This window comes from Nothoprocta perdicaria, unplaced genomic scaffold (assembly GCF_003342845.1).
Source record: "Nothoprocta perdicaria isolate Ctin4 unplaced genomic scaffold, notPer1 scaffold_195, whole genome shotgun sequence".
Classification (NCBI taxonomy): Eukaryota; Metazoa; Chordata; class Aves; order Tinamiformes; family Tinamidae; genus Nothoprocta; species Nothoprocta perdicaria.
The window spans coordinates 176,972-195,502 of NW_020455149.1; the positions used below are offsets into that span (position 1 = coordinate 176,972).

Here is an 18,531-nt window from a genome sequence, read left to right on the forward strand (position 1 = left end):
AAACAGTAAGGCCCTTGGTTCCATTTATATTTCTTCTGTGAAATGGAGCAGCTCTGGGCTCAACTCAATCCCAGGAGCCACCAACAGCATTTAATGGTCTGGAAGTATTATGTGAACGAACTCTGAAAAGACACTGGATTTGGGCTGGGGGGGGGAGAAGGGGATAAAGGGAGACATGGGCAGGTGGAGCCTAAAGAGGGCACTAGTTAAGGGTAGCAGGTCATTTTAGCTTCAGCTCTGCTTAGTCTCCACAACTGCCAAACTGGGGTCAGCAAGACGCATTTCAGTGCGGACTCTGACATTATGCAAAAAGCTTCAACATCTGCAGCTTCATGGCCTCGTGAGTGAGGAACAGCTTATGCCACACAGCAAAGCCTAGGGAAAGCTGAAGCTCTCTAAAAGGTGATCATGACACTGTGCTCTCTTATCTCTATTAAGGGTAACACAAGAATTTCAACTACCCTTCCCCCCCAAAAAAAGAAAAACTTATATGTGATCAGAAATTAAGAACTGTAACTCAACATCTAACCCTCTCAAAATTGTTTTGAAGAATGGATTCATGTAGAGTAGTATAGGTTGCATAGGTAATCTACCTCAGAGGTCATTAAAGGCTACCCTGTAGCCAGGGTTTATTAGCAAGTATAGTAGGAGGGAAAAAAGGGAAAGTTGCTGGAAGAATCTTTGATATAGTTTCTAGGTGGTCTTTTCATTTGCATGTGAGTTTTTTTGKTTGGTTGGTTGGTTTGTGTTTTTAACTGCAGGTACTTGAGAACTTTTAACTACTTCCTTTCCTCCTGTTCTGTCTGTCAACAAAAAASAGAGTTAAGGTTTGTATCAAATCCAAGTTCTTAGACTTTTTTTTTTTTTTTTTGAAAATATTCTCCTTGAAAATGAGTTACCATAGCAGGCTTCATTCTCTGGGTTGTCCATTCAGTATTCCCCACTCCCTCCCTCATAGCCCTTCTCCATCCCTAGTGTGTGACATCAAGAAACAAAAAATAGAGCTTTCTCTCTCCACTACTACAACACAACGTTCAGTTCGTCTACAAAAGATCGGTGCAGTAGTATTTTCATCTAGAACACAACAAAAATATTCCTACATACAGATACACAAAACAAGTGAGGTCACCACATCCTCTTCATGAGCTACCAGGAGACTTTTTTTTTTTCACTCTATTTTCTTTCTTTTTTTAAAAAACTAATATATCATGGCAAATTCTCTTAAATAAACTTTTTTCTTTTTTTTTTCTCTTTTTTTGAGGTGACACCATGAAATTTTAAAAGTAGACTTCCAGAGGAAGCATGGATATCTGAAGAAAATTGTAATGGACTTCTGCCTCTTGACAGCCTATGAAGAGACTATTATGTAAACTCACAACAGTGGAGAGCCACTTTGATATCAAAGGGAGAAAGAAGAATAGAGAAAGAATGAAAACAAGACAAAATAATATACATGGGTCCAGCCAAGTCTGTGTTCCAACAGTAAGATACAGATAAATAACGAAGATCATCAGAAAAAAAGACCTCTTATATGGCACGTAGACAGCAAGATGGCATAATTCATATTTCAAAATTCCTTACTCCAAATTCTATTCTGGCATATACTCCTACTTCAGATTAGTGTCATCGAAAATCTGCCTTTAAGGAGAGTTCGTTCTACATCTTCCTGTGATTTTGCTTGCTGCCTCTACCAGGAATTTTCTGCATTTAAAAATCAGTCAACAAGAAAGTAGTTTGGTTCTATATGCTAAAGCTAAAAGAGTTTTTAAAGCTTGGCAGGCACAAATGGACTTGCTCAGGCTTAAACAAAGAAAACATTTATAAGGGCATTTTACATTAAATTGACATATATGAGAAGACAGTCTAAGTATTTCTCTCACCTACTTTCAACTGAAAAAAATCTAACACCTGAGAAAAAACAAGTAGTTATGTTCACTTTCAGCAACTTAAGCTTTCAGTTGATCTTCTGCTATTTAGTAATCTCACCTCCACTGCTAATCAGGGAAGGGGRAGGCCCTAGTTCTGTGAAATCATAATTAGAAAACAGAAAACAGAAAAAGAAAAAGAAAAAAAAAAAGAAAGAAAACCCCCCACACACACCTGTAAAGTCAAGTCAACACAGTGTAAAAGCAGGGCTACAAAGAATATTCCTAAGATACCATTTTCAAGCTCTGCAGAAACACAAGCCATAAAAGTTACCCGATTTATTTGCARTTACCTTGTATTTTGATATTTCTCAATTTAGAAACAAAAAAGCATAGTGCTAAAGAGTTTTGTCCCTGCAATAATGAAAAACACCTGACATTAGAACTTCTTCCATTTCTAAAGGCATTCATTATCTAGTCTAGTTAAATATAACTCTGCATAAATATTGTGGAATGCCAAACTGAAATTGTTTTTAAACAAAAAGGGACACCACCAGKATAGAATATGGAGGAAGGAAAGACCGCTATGTAAATTCAATACAATTCAATGAAACGATAGCTAAGCCTGAGTATTTTTACTCTCACAAGCATTTAAAAATTAATAATAATAATAATTAAAAAAAATCAAAACTTATCACTAGCATATTAAATGTTTTCATTTTGGCTGGACCCTGCAAAATGCCCATTTTTTCCAGAATCAAGTAAAAGTATTCCTCTTTCCAACTTCATTCCCGTTCCCCCAAATTTAAATATTTAATTTTATATTACAGAAAAATACATTTTTAAAATCAATTATTTACAATAATTCAGAATTGGCATTTGCTATCAGCTCTGTGTGAAGCTTGACAGAAATGATCATTCTGATACCAGTAAGCTACTTAATGCTCATATATGCACCATTTAAGACTTTTAACTGGCTGTCAGGTCTCGTCCACCTTTGAAGACAACACGCATTCTCCTGCCTTCCTGACTCCTCGCTAAAATGGATTTAAAGTACATCAGTAACATTTTAATGCTCCTTCCATGCTACATTAAACAATACGTCCAATCTTAAGACTATAATGTCTATCTTAAGATGTTATTTCAGAATAATTATTCTGAAGAAATATGCATCTTAACTCATCTCCCCATTCCCTCCACATATGAAGATTCCCTCCTTTGTACCAACATTTAAATAATCTGCATAAATACAATTCAGGAAGCCTTTTTTACAGGAGAAAACCATCACAGCTAGATCAAACGTCACACCAGGAGTAAAAGCATAAACTCCAATTTGAAGGAAAGGGGTGCAGTTTAAAAGAAGTTAGCTACTGGACTGCCATAAGAAGGTTCTGCTGTCTTTAGGAGAGTCTCATCTAGTCCATCAAATAAATAAATCTGTATAAAAGAGAAGAGGTCAAAAATAATCAAGCTGGCAGAGAATATGCACCTTACAAGTCAACAAAAGCCTAGCCAATAGCTTATAAAGAGCAGGAAAAAATAAGATTCCATATGCCTTAATTTAAAAATAATTAATAATGCATCTCACCCCTAGTTAAGACTATAACCTGAATATCAAATTTAGGAGTCCAGACTAATCACCATTAATGTGGCTCTCCACTGCACCAAACATACATTATCAAAACAATTAAAAACTTTCACATTCTTAAATCTAAATTAATAACCCCCCACAAAAAGTCTTCCAAATAAATAGCTTTTTTTTAAATGAATTTAAAAGTTGTCAAAAATCTATCAGAAATAAATTATTGATAAACCACCTTCATCATCTTGCCCTTATGAATTAGGTCAGACACTACCAGCAACAAATGATATTCAAGCCCTGATGAGAGACTCTTTCTCAGTCCACGTCTCTCCGAAGATTTCCCCGTTCCCATATGGTTATTGCTGAGCAGGTGTGGCACAGTGAAAATGCAGCATTGGGTAAATTTTTTTTTTTTTTTTTTTTTGTTCATCAGGCAGTGTTTTATATGGTACATGCAAGTCTGCTTCAAGCAGAGGATTAACAGCAGCTCCAGGCTCTGTTGACCTCAATACTGGTCTGTGTAGGAAAGAGAGCAGTAGTAGAAGTAGCAGCTACATTAAACAAAGAAGCGTGCGTGGCCGTTCCGGTTCAGCTTCAGGATCTTCCCAAGGCGCTGTTTAGCGGTTGCCATTCCTTTCTTTGGACGTTTGCCTGAAAAAAAAAAGGAATGAAATCAAGTAGCTCAGAACAGAATTTTGTCACGACAGAGACAAAGATGAGGCCTAGCCTGGTCAAGCTGAAGCAGACAAAATTTTCACCTYTACCACTTGCAGAAAATGTTCTTCAGTTATCAGTTTAAGAGCAAACAATCGGTAAATTGGAATTCTAAGAAATGCAGCCATTTTTTTTCCCCAAAAAATCTGGTCAGCATTATCATACACAAAGGTATTTTTTCCAACCATTTCTAATATGAGGAAGACCAGGAAGTGTAGTAAGAAAGAACCTGAATTAAGCTCTGTGGATTTTACTCTAGCAAATTATTCTGTAAGTTATATGAGTATAAAACCAAGCATAGTTTTCAGAACAGTTTTGAAGTGTCATGGTTTTTAAATCTGAACTTCAGAGAAACAAATCTGTTCTACATCAGTGTTTTAAAATATAGTTGTGGTTCTCTTTTAATCCCTTTTATAATGCATAGCAGATATATATGCAGAATTACAATAGTAACCACGAAGGTTTCTACTGAGCTTGCACTCAGCTCTTCCATTCCGCCCCATACACAATCCATACCGAATTTAAATGCCTTCAGGAAGCCCATTTTGCATTTTCCTCAAGTTCCAAGTCTGTCCTCCTTGCAATTTCTGCATTTAAGAGCTATTTCTGATGTTTACAGGCTCCTGTGCTTGGTCTTCCCTCCGCCCTCTCGTGGCACCGTTACCTTTTGTCGCCTGGTTGCTGATAGGGGGTGGATTTGATGCTGGCCTCTTGGTGGGATGAAGCGGTACAGACAAGGATGTTTCCCCATAGGGCCTGTCAGGACTAAGACTGYTGTCACTCAGCCGGCATTCTCCTTGAATTAGGCTGGAGTCTCGGGTGTACTTGCCGTGCTGGAAACTCAAGCCGTTGTTGTGGGYGATATTCCTGTTTTCCTGAACCTTGTGACCGGCTTCTGAGGCACCCTCTCTCTTCACATGTTTGTATGTTTTACTTGCATCCTGGATTAAAATGAGGGGAAGGAAAAAAAAAAAAAGTGTAAGATAATTGCTTCTGTATCAAAGTTCACTTTAGTTTTTCTAATTATACTACTATATTAAAAAAAAAAAAGCACAATAACTCTATTTCTTTCCCATACTCCATAAGTACTTAAGGATAATAAAATACACTAAAATCAGAAAGTATAGAAATTGAGTAATTAGTATGCATTTGATCATTTGCAATGATCAAAACAAATGCAACTGCTGTTGATTTACCGGCTACTGTAACAGCTATATCATAATCAYTGACTACTTAAACAGGCAATTTGTTTTCAATATTCAGCTGACAACAGATTCTAAGTTGAGAATTACAGACTGTAAAAAGTATCATGCAGCTCAGTGTTCCCAGAGAAAAATCTATTAAAAGTATGCAATTAAAATACAGCTGAATAGCACTCATATTTTGCAACTTGAAACTAAAACTTATACCACTCACAACTTCAGAGACACCTATCAAAAAATATCAGAAAGCTTATAAAGTAAGATACATAGCCTTTATATTCTCTTTGCTGGGTTCCACCTATGCTTCAGAAAGGAAAAATATTTCCACTGTTAGGCTGTTGAAAAGCTATGCAATTTGGCAGTGTAAGTTTCCTAGCAAGTATCTTTAGTTCTGCTCCTACTGATGCCGTGCTTGAGAATAATAATGAAGGAACAACAACTTCATGAACTTTTTTCTATAAAAAGAATGTATTTAAAATGTTTCATATATTGCTTTACCTGAGGGGTAATCCTGGAAGCTTCACTCAGCTGTCTAGCCCATGCTGAAGTCCCCAGATCTCTTTCCTCTTCCCTCACAGACCTACCTAAAAAGAGGTTCAACAAGCTTAACTTTCAAATCAACAATGACTAATATATCAGTTAATTACATATTTGAATAAGTTTAAAATTAAGAAAAAAAAATACAACGGAAAAAAATATTCCTTCAACTCCATTTGATTTTACAGACTACACTAGAAAAAAAATCACTTTATAAATACAACTATCTGGAGATAAATCCAAAAAAGGTCAGCTGAACAAGACCATTCAAATCTGAAAGAAATAATATGGAGGAGAACTTACTTGCCTTATTTTTTTTAGCTTTTTCAGTTTCCTAGCATATTTTTGTATCATTAGGAGTTCATGTAAACATGGAAATGTTTAATTCAGGTAAATCTTTAATTTACAGTTACTATTGACAGTTTTCTTTCTAAATACTGATGTGCTGCTATTCAGGTAAACAACCCAGACTCTATTCTGACAGGCTTATCATAAAAGTATCTGCACTGAAAACAAATTTACAATATAGTTAACTGGTAAAACTTAAAAGTCTTCCAGGAMATCAACTGATTTCAAATTTGTAAAATACTGAAAGGTATTGCAAAATGCTTCTGAGCTATGAAGTATCAAGCTTCATTTTTTTCACCCACGAAGTTTCATACAGCAGCATGATTATCACTTTTTTCAGAAAGTTATAGAAATTCAAAGGCGCTGTGCACCTGAGTGTTTTCTTTTTCTATTGTTAGTCTTGGGGTTTGTTTTCCAAAGACCTATAGCTTTGGCTTGCTGAACATAGTCTCAGAAGTCACATTAGGCTTTCCTGTTATCTACTTGCACAGGAAATCAACATACTATTGTTTGTTTGAAATACTGTGAATGCTCTGTCTGCTGGCAGGGATCTATTTTATTCCACATCAACCAAGCCATAATTGTCTTCCATTCTATTCTCACAAAAAGAATTCTCATAAAAAGAATTTTCACACAGTGATGCTTTTTCTCTCTCTTCCTAAATTCCTAAATGATTTTGATTCCTTTGAGGAAATGAGTGGCAAYGTTCTCTTGTCATTCTCTGCCATTCCCAAATGTATTGAACARAATCTCTTTTCTACAGACATCAAAAAGTCCTGGCAAAGAGGAGAAAACAAACAAACAAAAACCCTTTGAACTCTCCTCTTCAAGACTAGGGCTCTCTGTTAGCTGCCCCAGTGACRGCACCACTGCACCTACCTAGAGACCTACCAATCTGCTCTTCTAATGGAAGCTTCAACTCACTAGACTGCACTCAAAGTGGAGTTTTAGAAAATAAATGTGCCTTTCAAAGACACATGAAAGATGAAGAGCCTCCRAGTAGATTCCTATGTAACACACTTCCAAGAAGCACAGCTTGGTAAAAGCTGCAACTGTGCAAAGTCTGTGAATCTTTTCTTGAAGGTGAATACACTTCTAACTTAGCCATAACGTTGAAACTCTTGCAAAGATGCCACCAAGTGTTTAAACRGTGATACTTAGGCACTGGATCTTGATGCCTCTCAAGCTAAAATTATGCCAATTTTCAGAAGTTATTTTTATGGCAAAAAGACTAATTAAAAAAAAAAAAGAAAAAAGCTTTTATTCACTTCAAAACTTGACTGCAAATCCAAAACCCTAGTTTTCATTACTTATTCTGAATACTTTGCCCAACAACAAAGAACAGCACGGTAATTAATACAGGTACCTACCACATTCTACTGTTTTGTGGCTCTGCGATGGCTGTCTGTCTTTATGCTTACTTCTGGGGTAGTTTCTGTGTTCCTGAAGAGAGAATCTTTTATCTGTGCAGTCTGTGCTTTGTGTGTGACCTGGTAAACATGTGGTATAGTGCAATCCTGCCATAGAAAGCATGCCCTGAATAGCTTCTTCTTCTGTACTTGTCGAGGTAGGACATTCCCTGAAAAACAGAGGATTGTTAAGCAGTTCAAGACAGAATCCAAAATTTCGCTGAAGGCATTATTTTCAGATTTATATAAAGCAGAACTACAMATATGTCTGTGGGGAAATGTCTGACGTTAATTTATAAACAAATCTTCCCCTTACATGCTTAACATGCTTACTTTTTACTGGGAGTTTCATTTCTAGATGGCTTCTGYGTAGTTTGACAAAGGTCTCTTGTAACCTTAAATTCTTCTTTGAAATTTGATGTTACTTCCTGTTTCTCTTCATCACCTGAGCTTTCCGACTCCTCTGTGGAGGAATCCTTCTGCTGGAACAAGAGGAAACAGTATATAGACGGGTCATCAGGCCTCCTAAAATAGGGCTGCTACTTTAATTAAYGCTAAAGGAAATTCTAAAACTCCTAAGTTTAACTTTCATATATGTATATTATTTAAAATGCAATTAATCTGAATACAGGAATGAAAACCTTCATATCTAAATTTTGTGACACTAATTTAGATGAGTACCTGCATCAGCAATATGGACAGCAGCTTGAAAATCTATTTTATTACAGAAAACATTACACATTTTAAGCCACCTATCAAATTATCCCCCTAAGAGAGTATCCTCCTTAATGGAGTACTAATTATGTTTATCTTCTGTGCTCAAATTGGAGAAAAAATATGGAAACAGGGTTCTAAGCAGCCCAGAATTGAGACCTACTATATGTAAGCAGACACATCCTATCCTTAGGTGATAGCTTCTGGTTCTTGCTTTTACAAATGCAAGATAAGACAGATGCTACTGATTCAAGTTATGAGTGACAGAAGCTCTCAGATAAGTCAAAATCAGAGAAGGAGCAGATACAGCATCTGAGCTTCACAGCAGCAAAGCCCTCATTTCAGGAAGAGCTTCTCAGCTCCTTCTGAGATTACAGCTTGTATGGGAAGAGTCTCCCTCAAAAGGYGGAACAAACATCTGACTCAATGTTCCATCAAGTGAAGCAAGACAGTTATGTTCATCTCAGTAAATCAGAGTAATTTTCTATTTACTAGTATAGAAAAAAAAGATTTTTTCAAGGTATAAACTCAACATGATATTCACTAAGATATCAGAAATGGAAGATGAGAATATGGAAGAGTCATAGCCCTGCAAGACTGTCGCCACCATTCCCATCATCAAAACACAGCTGGAATGTACATCAGTGTTTCAGACCCCCGAGAAAAGTTACATACAAGAGTTTCATTTGTAAATGCAGCTTGCTCATCTTTGACATCTGACAAGTTGCACAAATAAGAAGCTAAATTGCAAATACAATTGAATATTATTATAAAAGTTCTTATCTATCTGTTATCTATCTATCTGTTTTCTCTTTTTAAGATGTTCTTTAGTGAGATATAAAAATATAAAAGCATTTATGGAAGCTATTGAAATACTTCATTCTGGATGTATTCTTAAAAAAAAATCTATTAGATGCTATTAGAAACTACAAAGTATAATATAGGGACCTACGAGAACCAGTAGGATTTTACAAAACATTTCACTGAATATCCTAATATTGGATATGTGCTCCTATAAAGAACAAAAACATTCTTGTCAAATAACTATTGATTATGTTTCTTAAAAGTGAAGAAGCAACAAGAAACTGCTCAGCCACAGTTACTGACAGCAACACAGTTTAGGAAATCAGAAGAAGCCTCATCAAGAGAGGTTCTCTGACTTATGCCAGCATCTAAATACAGAATGATATTAAGTATATATCTTGACTTCCAAGGCAAAAGTGAGAATTTAAAGCCTTTTTGTAAATATTATTAATCTTATAATAGGCTGAAATCAAAAGCAATACCAAGGCRTTAGCCTTCCATAAGCACACAACAKGATTTTTAAGGTAAACACTCTATTTGCATCTCACTGCTATCCAAGTAATATGGAAACTAGTAGGTCAGAGCATAATACAGCAAGGAGAAACTAAAATTTGCATATATAGAGAGACATTTTTAGCTACTAAAACTTTTATTAAGATATGTGTGTAAATTATGCATGCTTTTGTGTGTGCACATGAGCACATACATTCATATTTTGTACACTTGTAAAGAAAGCACTATGGTCTAGATTCTCAAATGAAGGCACACTCAAAAGTGACTCAAGCAGAGTCAAACACCTCAATATGGCTTAATAAACACGGCACATCTTGCCAATTTTCTCAACACTAAAATAAATGAAGTGTGAATTTCTGATAACTTGAGAGGAACTTGTAAAAAGAYCTAACATTTTGCTATTGTTCTTTTAACAAAGGTTTTGATCGTATAAATTTGAAATAAGTCAGTAAAATTATAATTTGCACTTGACTAGCTTTTGTGACTTTTTCTAGCCCTACCTGTGTAGTGCAATCAGGCTCAGATTCTTCTGAATCAGAAATATCAGAGTATTCTGAGGATCCATTCCTGAGTTCTGATTTCACACTTTCAAAGAACACTGAGGAGAAAAAAAAAATAAAAGAAAAATAAGTTTTTACATGTAATAGTTGGTGTTTATTTTGTAAGTAGGGAACAAAACACACATATTTATTTTTAACAACTTGCATAAAGAAAGCGCAGTAATTTGGTTCATAAGTCATATTTTCTCAAAACTAACCAAGCTGTCTGCTGTTCACCAGCTTGCTTCCAAACTGGCTCACTAGCTGAAGGCAGACAAAAACAAATCTGTTTATAAGACCAGATTAAGCTACAATGCATTCCAAAAATATCTTAAATCACTTTCCCTCCAGTCATTCACAGGGTCTTGCTGCATTAAAATGCGAGGCGAATGCTTGATCTTTGTCTCTCTGACAGCACGAGGTCACTCGGCATGATAGGCAAAGCTGTGCCGAGCTGGAGCTCGTGTGTGCAGGGCACTGCTCCACAGACAATGCCTCCCGGCCCAAATCCTAGCAAGCACAATGGAAGTTGCATCTGCTCCAGAAAGAGGTTGTCCTTCACGGAATTCTCTGCAGAAGAAAATTTCTCCCTCTGTTTAAACCTTTAGTTAAGACAAAGCCAAAGAATTAAGTCTAAGTGACCTTTAATAAGGAAGTTTGAAGACGTTCCCTGTTCAATTACAAATCTTAGTGAAATCTTCAGTGCTCAGTTTCCCTGAGAACAATTTCAAGATTCACTTCTAGTTTTAAGTATATTTGCATTCATCACTGCCAAATTCATTCAGTATCAAATAAGCACAACAATTTTGAAAATAATCTTCTGCTTCTCTGTTTGACTGAATCTTTGCTTCAAGTGTATAATTTGGTTTAAATTTTGAAGCAGACAGGCACCACATGCCTTCCCATGCCTACTGGGTGCTTAGCTTGCACTCAACAAGCCAGTTAACCTAGAGGTTCAAGACTACATGAGAGGAATCCCTTTCCTGTGCAGGTTATTTTTAATAGCATCCGCTGTGACCTTTGGTAGCACAGTCAACAGGGACTGCAAATTGCTTTGTTAAGGAAAATAATTATATATTTTTTCCAGACTGACAACGGGCTCATAAACATTGTTACAGATGTGCAGGAAACCAAAGGGACTAAGTCTCAGGAGGACTCTCATTATCTTATAAACGTTGACCTCAGTTTCTTAATATGTATCCTCTGGGCCCTTCTGAGCTCCACTGTGAAACGATGTGACTTTTATAATTAAACACGGGGCTGAATTAGCTATCTGAGGAATCAATTTGTCAGTGCACACACGTCACACTCTTAGAAGCAGACACTGGAAATTGGCATCCAGTAGTGATATGTTACCAATACAACCTGTAATGAGCTCAYGTTTGGACTCAAGGCTTGAAAGACTTGAGGCTACAAAAACACCTGGAAATATCAACTACTAGTCATATAAGATTTAGATGTAAAGTAYTGGAATGAGGGGTTGATTATGGGACAATGTAACTTCTTCCCCAGATTATTACAAAGGTTGAAAACATGTGGAAACAGTTTTATTTAYGCCAAGTTATGCTTATTGGCCTGTATGTGATTATTCTGGGCATGGAATTACAATGTGGAACTATTAAGTGCAGTATTCAAGGTGGAATTTATGTAAAAATATGAGTTCTATTTTCCTACTTTAACTAGTCATTAGCATCTTCAGTAAACAAACTGACAAGTGCATCASAGTAACTTGTATTACTTCTTTGATCTATTGGTTTATTCTCTACACACCRGCCAAATTTCAGGCAGCCTTCATGCTAGTTAGATCCTCTTCTACATTAWCAAAATGCTCAATTGACAGGGTTTAAAAGCAAGCTTACTGTTCAGTGGTTTGGGGGCATCTGCATTCCCTTCTCCTTCAAATCCTGAGGTCTGCTCTTCTATCTTAACSGTCGTCTTTTTTGACCTTGTTCTGTCATCTTCATCTTCACTATCTGCTGTGTAAAGACTTCGATCTGTAAATGGTCGTCTCTCATCTCTATCGCACAAGAAAAATTAACCATGTTATCACGTTGAGTTTTTTCAAGTCTGAAGCAATTGTGTTCGTTTCCTCTGTCATTTGTAACACTAGGGACAACACAGTAACTCTCCTCATGCTTATCTCATCATTCACAATTGCACCTACTCCATTTTACTTCCAGTTTAGCCATCATTCCTACAAGGACATTATGTTGGCAGCAGATTTTTTAATGAAAATCATTTGAATAAACAGATGGATTCAAAAGCAAACGTTTTTAGTTTGAAGCATTCCCTTCAGAAAAYCCCCAATTAAGCAACTGAATGGAATGTAAGAAAGGAACAGGCAACCTCCTCCTCTTCTCTCCCAGCTGTAGCTCCACTAGGGGACAGTAGATACAACAGACAAGACCCACTCCTATGTTTCCCAAATGAATCTTACTCATGAAAGGGAACYCAGAGCTCCCTGAAAGACAAGGAGCATTACTGCAAAGCTAGAATGTGCCAGTTCATAACGACTAGGAACAAATGATCCACAATCCACCCTTTGTACCTAATTATTCTTCCATTTGACAGCAGGAGGCGAAGATCGTTGTCTTTCGTTCGCCATTCAGGTACCGTAGAAGACGGCTGAAAGGGCTTGTTAAATCTCCCGTTCAGTTTCGAGTTTGTTATATCCTGAAGAAGGAAAAGCAGTGTCACTTACTACTTGCATGTATGAATTCAATATTTGCTTTCTGTAGGCCACAAAAATTTGAACCCACTACCAGGATAGTTATCTTTCTGATAACTACCTGAAGCCAAAACCTGGCCAAACATGTTTGGATGTAAAAAAGAGCAGACTTCATCTTATCCTTCTTTTAATCATTTATCACATCTTTAAACATTTATAACTCAACTACAGTATCTCTACAATATTTCTTCTGGACAGTATTTGGAAAATGATCACTGTACTCAAAAGAACAAGCTACCAACAGAGTGAGGCAAATCAAAATCATCACCAGGATGATAAATAAAGCAACTTTAAAGCTGGCTCTCTAGTCTCTGGAATTAGTACTCTCGAACTGACTCAGAACAGCAAAGTGCTGGTAAAACTAACCTGTCACAAGGAGAACTTTCTTAGCTCAAGGCAATCTGTATCTGACTTAAATTCTGAAACAATTTGTGACAAATTTTATGAGATAAACCAGGAATGTATTTAAAAATATGTGTAATAAAAATCTATACTGAACATAGTGTGTTTCTATGTTAAATGACAATTGTTTTATTTTAAAAACAATGTGTAGCAGTGATTTTCAGGTTAATTATTTGTGGTAAAATTTAAGTTCAGCTTCTTGTCTTTGGGACTAATTGAATTTTTCTTGCTTATATCTCAACAGGAGGATCCAAATCATTATTTCTTAACTACCCATAATTACATATGATTTTAAGACAGTCCATACCAATTAATATACTTGGCATTTTTGCTCTTAGAAAGTCATTAATCATTTCCATTCTCTCACTCTTTCTGTTGTGTATGCTTTTTTGTGNTTTTTTTTTTTTTTTTTATGTTTGTTTGTTTGTTTTTAGTATGGCCATGAATTGAAGAAAAAGAACATTTTGGTAGAGTACATTTCACTCATTTACTCTATCATACTATTGTAGCATGAACAAAAGGTCCACAGCCCCAGACCAGAGACGAAGGTAGCCTTAGGCTTACCGGTAGGGAATCACAGATAGGAGCAAGAAGCATCAAGGGAAAGGGCTGTTAATCAAGTCACAGTAACTTAGCTATGAGAAACAGCTGTCTAGAAGCAAACAGAAAGTAGTCTGGCCCAGACACTCGGCAAATCAGGTCATTTCAGGGTCCCTCTTCTGCAGAGAACTCAAAATAGCACTTGATAGCTAAGGCAGTCCTAACTGAGGAATTATACTTGCAGTAGGTGATGGATTCAGGGGAATTTCAGAATCAAAAGGCTAAGTCAATCTCCCCAAAAACTTACCAAGAAAGGAAGAAATTCCTATCAGGCAACCTCAAAAAGAGATAAATCAAAGACAAACCTGCCTATACTTCAGTAAAACAGTTTCAGCCTATATTTTTATGCATCTTAACAGTCACTCCTTAATAAAGATTAGAAAATTATTCTCTTCTCTTTTTTTTGTTTTGATTTTTCATGAAATGTAACACTTACCTCCTCCCACGGCGACATCTCCAGTCTTTTCAGGACCTCCCTTGTGTGGAGTTCCAGGATGTCCAGGTTGGAAGGAGTTTTGGTTGCGTGGTCACGCAGCTTCCTCACCCGTCGCCGAGGGTGGTGAGGGGAGGTACCGTCATGTGTCGACCGTGAGGATGGACATACACCAAGAATTCCCTGAGTTTTAACTGGTTTGCTGTTTTCCTCCTTTAATTAAAAACACGTATTTCAAAGTAGTCTCATACAGACAAATTAATATATTTTAAGTCTTACTTTCTATTCATCTAAATGAATGGAAATTATATAAGATTCTAGGTCTTTTAGAGAAGCACTATGTAATTCCTATGGCTTTACTCGGTTCAAGGCTCTACTTCTACAGCTCCTCTCTCCTGCTTGAGGCTTTTAAATTCTCCCATAATAGTAGTGCTTAATACGAAAAATTATCACTAACATTTAAGCTTTAATTACTGAAGGCAGGGAACGGTTTACATATACAATACCCAAAATATGAATACTCTCTTTGTTTTGCAGCACTACTCTCTTCACATATTAATGTGGCAATTTTTTAATAATTAGCATTCRTTAAAGAATAAATGAGCAAAGTATTATAGGAATAACAACAAGAACAAATCCATTGACAACACAACAAATAGCAGCAAAATGTAAGAGTATTAGAGATATTGGATCGGAGCTCACAGAGGAGAGAGTAGAAGAATATAACTCGGAGAGTGTCTTTTAACAGTAACATATTCACAACAATTATTTTAAGTAGCCTTAAGTGAGAAAAATTTTAAAATACCAACCTTCCAATTTTAAAATACTGAATCACTTCACCATTAAGGATCTTTTTTTAAAGAAACACTTAAAAAAGAAAAAAGAGTCAAGTGGGGAAAAAAGGAGGAGGGAAGTGCAGAAGAGAAAAAAAAAAAGAAGAAAAAGAAAAACGCACTGCAACTGTTTTTTTTCAGTGCAGGATATGAAACCTGGTAGCATGATACTCCCAACAATTTTCCTCTATGACTTTCTATTAGAAAATTAGCATTAAATGAAAAGGTAAACACAGTAATTTGAAAGCCTAATAATCATGTAACTCCCTGATTCAAAGATAATTCTCTTGCAAATTTAAAGGAGAGTTAACTCTGTTCTTACCTCTACAGAACGAATGACTTTTGAAAGCTCTTTTATGAGATGCCCAGGTCTAATGTTGTCTGGAATTTCAAAGGCATGTTCTGTTACAAGCTGTATGCAAAGGGTGAAGAAAAGACACTTGATTCATTTTTCCGATCAAAGCAAAGGTAGTATGAAACAAATGAAACCATGGGGGAAAAAAATATAACAAAAAACTAAATGAACAAGGGGAAAAAAATACTGAGCTTTTAATAAGCATAACAGGCTGCCAGAACAGATATTGCACACTCCAAAGCCTGCGGTCCAAGCTGCAGAAGGCAGCAGGTGACCCGCAGTGCGTGATGCTCTGCGTATGTAAGGGTACTGCGAGGTGAGCCATCCCACAGCTCCTCTTAGACACTACGAGCCTAAAGAAGTGACAATATAAAGCCACACTGACAACTAAATGACTTTATTTCTCAGGAAATAGTTTGGGCTTCTCATTTTCCGTCTACCATGCAGAGCCACACTTTGGAACTTCATTATAGTAATGACCTCCAAAACAGCTGAAGGGAATTTCAGGGAACGCAATTTCACTAAAGGAAATTTCACTAAGGCAAAAATCTAATCTACAGGCCAAATCAAGAACAATAATGAGTAACCAATAGATGAATTTCTAGCCAGCTGCCTCRTGTTTCACTTTCTAAATGACCTTCCCAGCATATTTAAGATCTTGTAGAGGGCTGGAGAAAGTGATTCAGAATCATTCACTATGAAAAGCCTACGTAGCCATAACGGTGGATGTTCACATTAATCCTGTGAAACAGTGTCAGAGCACAGAATGATTTTTGTACGTTTATTACCAAATCCGTTTCAGGGGCTCTGAAGTTAGTTCTAGCAAAAAAATTAAAACAAATACCTTAGTATTTCACATATATAGCTTGAATTTCAGCCAAAGATATTTAATTGAAACTGTACAGACAAAATAACACTCACGTATAGACCAGAATGACCCTGACAATAACTCTGGTACTGCCTTAATTTTCCTCTCAGAAAGTCAATTATCTCACAAATGCTATGTAGAAGTTTCAACTACCCCTATGTCAAAAACCAGCTCAGCCACAGAATCATTGCTAAAGGTGACAGGATAATGTAAAGTGCATTTCACTGAATCTCATTTCCTTTCAGGCACTGAACCCAAAGCTCTCTCAAAAAACCCAGGCATAGAACCATAGTACAGTCATTTCAATGCCATTAAATCATGAGTGTCATCAATGTCATTAATGTAATTAATTAATTGAGGAAAGATTAAACAATGGTAAATAATAGCAGGCAATTTACTCACTGAATGCACCAATTCTACACATTCACACTTGGCAACGTGACATCTGCAGCACTAAACTGTGTATTTATTTTCCCAGTTTGAGGACTCCTCAAACTGTTCTATTCCTTCAGTTTTCCCCAAAGCTTTCCTTGGAACCCTACACAAGGGGATCTGACGTGATCCACCAAAATCAAGACTGCAAAGTTTCTCAGGTTTAAAACTTCTGGCAGGCCTTGCTAATGCAAGTATAATATATAGCAGAAGAAATAAATTATTTTGCCAGTACCATTTACAATATCTCTTTGACCAAAATAACACTAGCTTACTCACTTGTTTGCCAGAATAAAAGATATCTATTTATATCTAAGTTTTCTGACTAATTTGTGGTAATTATTAAAAAAAAAAAAAAAAAAAAATCAGCCAAGCAATTTTGACACACCAGCAAATTCAAATGTATAAGCAGGCAGTCTGATAAAGAAAAAGGATGAGAAAGAAAATATGAACATCTAGGGATGATCTAGGATTCATGAAAAAAATATAATAATCATTATAAAGTCATTTGTTTGAGTTGTTCCAGCATCCTCCCTCTTGGGGGAACAGCAGGCAGCCTCTGGGACTCAGGAGTTCTCTTGTACTGGGAACAATACAAGAGTAAAACCTTTGAAGTATGTCAGGCATAAAATTGCAGATAAAGTGAATAATGGGAACAAAAAACCCCTATGATTCACTCAAGAACGTCAAGAAATTGTTTCCTAAATGTGGATAATAGAGASTCCTACAACACATGAATCCCTTCAAGTAACCGTGTCACCTTTCACACACACGGGCAAATCAACACCTGGTAAAGCTTCAAGGGAGGGCACACAGACCCTGCCCGACAAAGCAAGGTGACACGAGGCTAGAACAAGCTCTGACACAAGTACTGAACAGCTCACAGACACAGTGCAAGCACTGGCAAACACTGCCTCCAAGCCCATGCAATCCAAGCCTACAAGGGTAAAAATGTGCTCTTTTCACAAAGAGATAGGGCAGACTCTGAGACCTGTTGTTTATGCAGTGTGGAAGGAGACAAGAGATGAAACCAAGAGCTCAGCAGACCACACACATCACCTTGATGTTGTCTATCACCTAACCTGCAAACAAGTGATCCRCACCAAAGCAAACAGAAGGTACCCAGACCAATAAAACCCTTGCATAAACTGAATTCAAGTCAGGAACACTAAAGTAACTGTCRTAGCACTGATTATTTCTATTCTCAGCCTCTTGCAACTCTTGGTGGCTTTTAAACACTGCAGAAATGAAGACAGTGCTGAAGACAAGATACAAATTCTCCAGCAAGCAGTTAAAGGAATTTACTAAAATCATTCACATTTGTCTTGAAAGWATGTACTGCATGAGAGCAATGTGCAGCTTCACAAGTAGGCTTCTCATTTGTGGCATATGCGTCATTTTCAGAATCTGAACATTTCTGACTTATTGTACACAGCTTTYATTGTACACAGCCAACAACCCTACCACGGCCCACTGCAAAGCAAATACCAATGCACTTATGCAGCAGTACCTCGAAAAGATGAATACAAGCTACAAAACACAGCAGCTGGCAGACAGCAGGGACCACTCTGAATAGCCCAAAGACACAGTGCAAGTTTCYCACAGTCGTGTCAATATGCAGTCAATGGTTTGGGAACACTCATAAGCCTCAGT

General features: G+C 36.8%; 1 protein-coding gene across 1 annotated transcript in view; it reads right to left on the reverse strand.

Annotated features, from left to right (window-relative positions):
• Positions 1–1,351: 1,351 nt before the first annotated feature.
• KDM7A (lysine demethylase 7A) overlaps positions 1,352–18,531 on the reverse strand; it is a 54,887-nt gene continuing 37,707 nt past the window's right edge. The window contains exons 11-20 of the mRNA XM_026037261.1: positions 15,546–15,635; positions 14,394–14,603; positions 12,776–12,900; positions 12,087–12,244; positions 10,189–10,286; positions 7,991–8,136; positions 7,619–7,827; positions 5,862–5,947; positions 4,826–5,102; positions 1,352–4,098 (exon numbers count right to left, since the gene is read on the reverse strand). Coding sequence (XP_025893046.1) covers positions 4,004–4,098; positions 4,826–5,102; positions 5,862–5,947; positions 7,619–7,827; positions 7,991–8,136; positions 10,189–10,286; positions 12,087–12,244; positions 12,776–12,900; positions 14,394–14,603; positions 15,546–15,635 — 1,494 coding nt within the window. The 3' untranslated portion in view covers positions 1,352–4,003. The remainder of the gene's footprint in view (positions 4,099–4,825; positions 5,103–5,861; positions 5,948–7,618; positions 7,828–7,990; positions 8,137–10,188; positions 10,287–12,086; positions 12,245–12,775; positions 12,901–14,393; positions 14,604–15,545; positions 15,636–18,531) is intronic.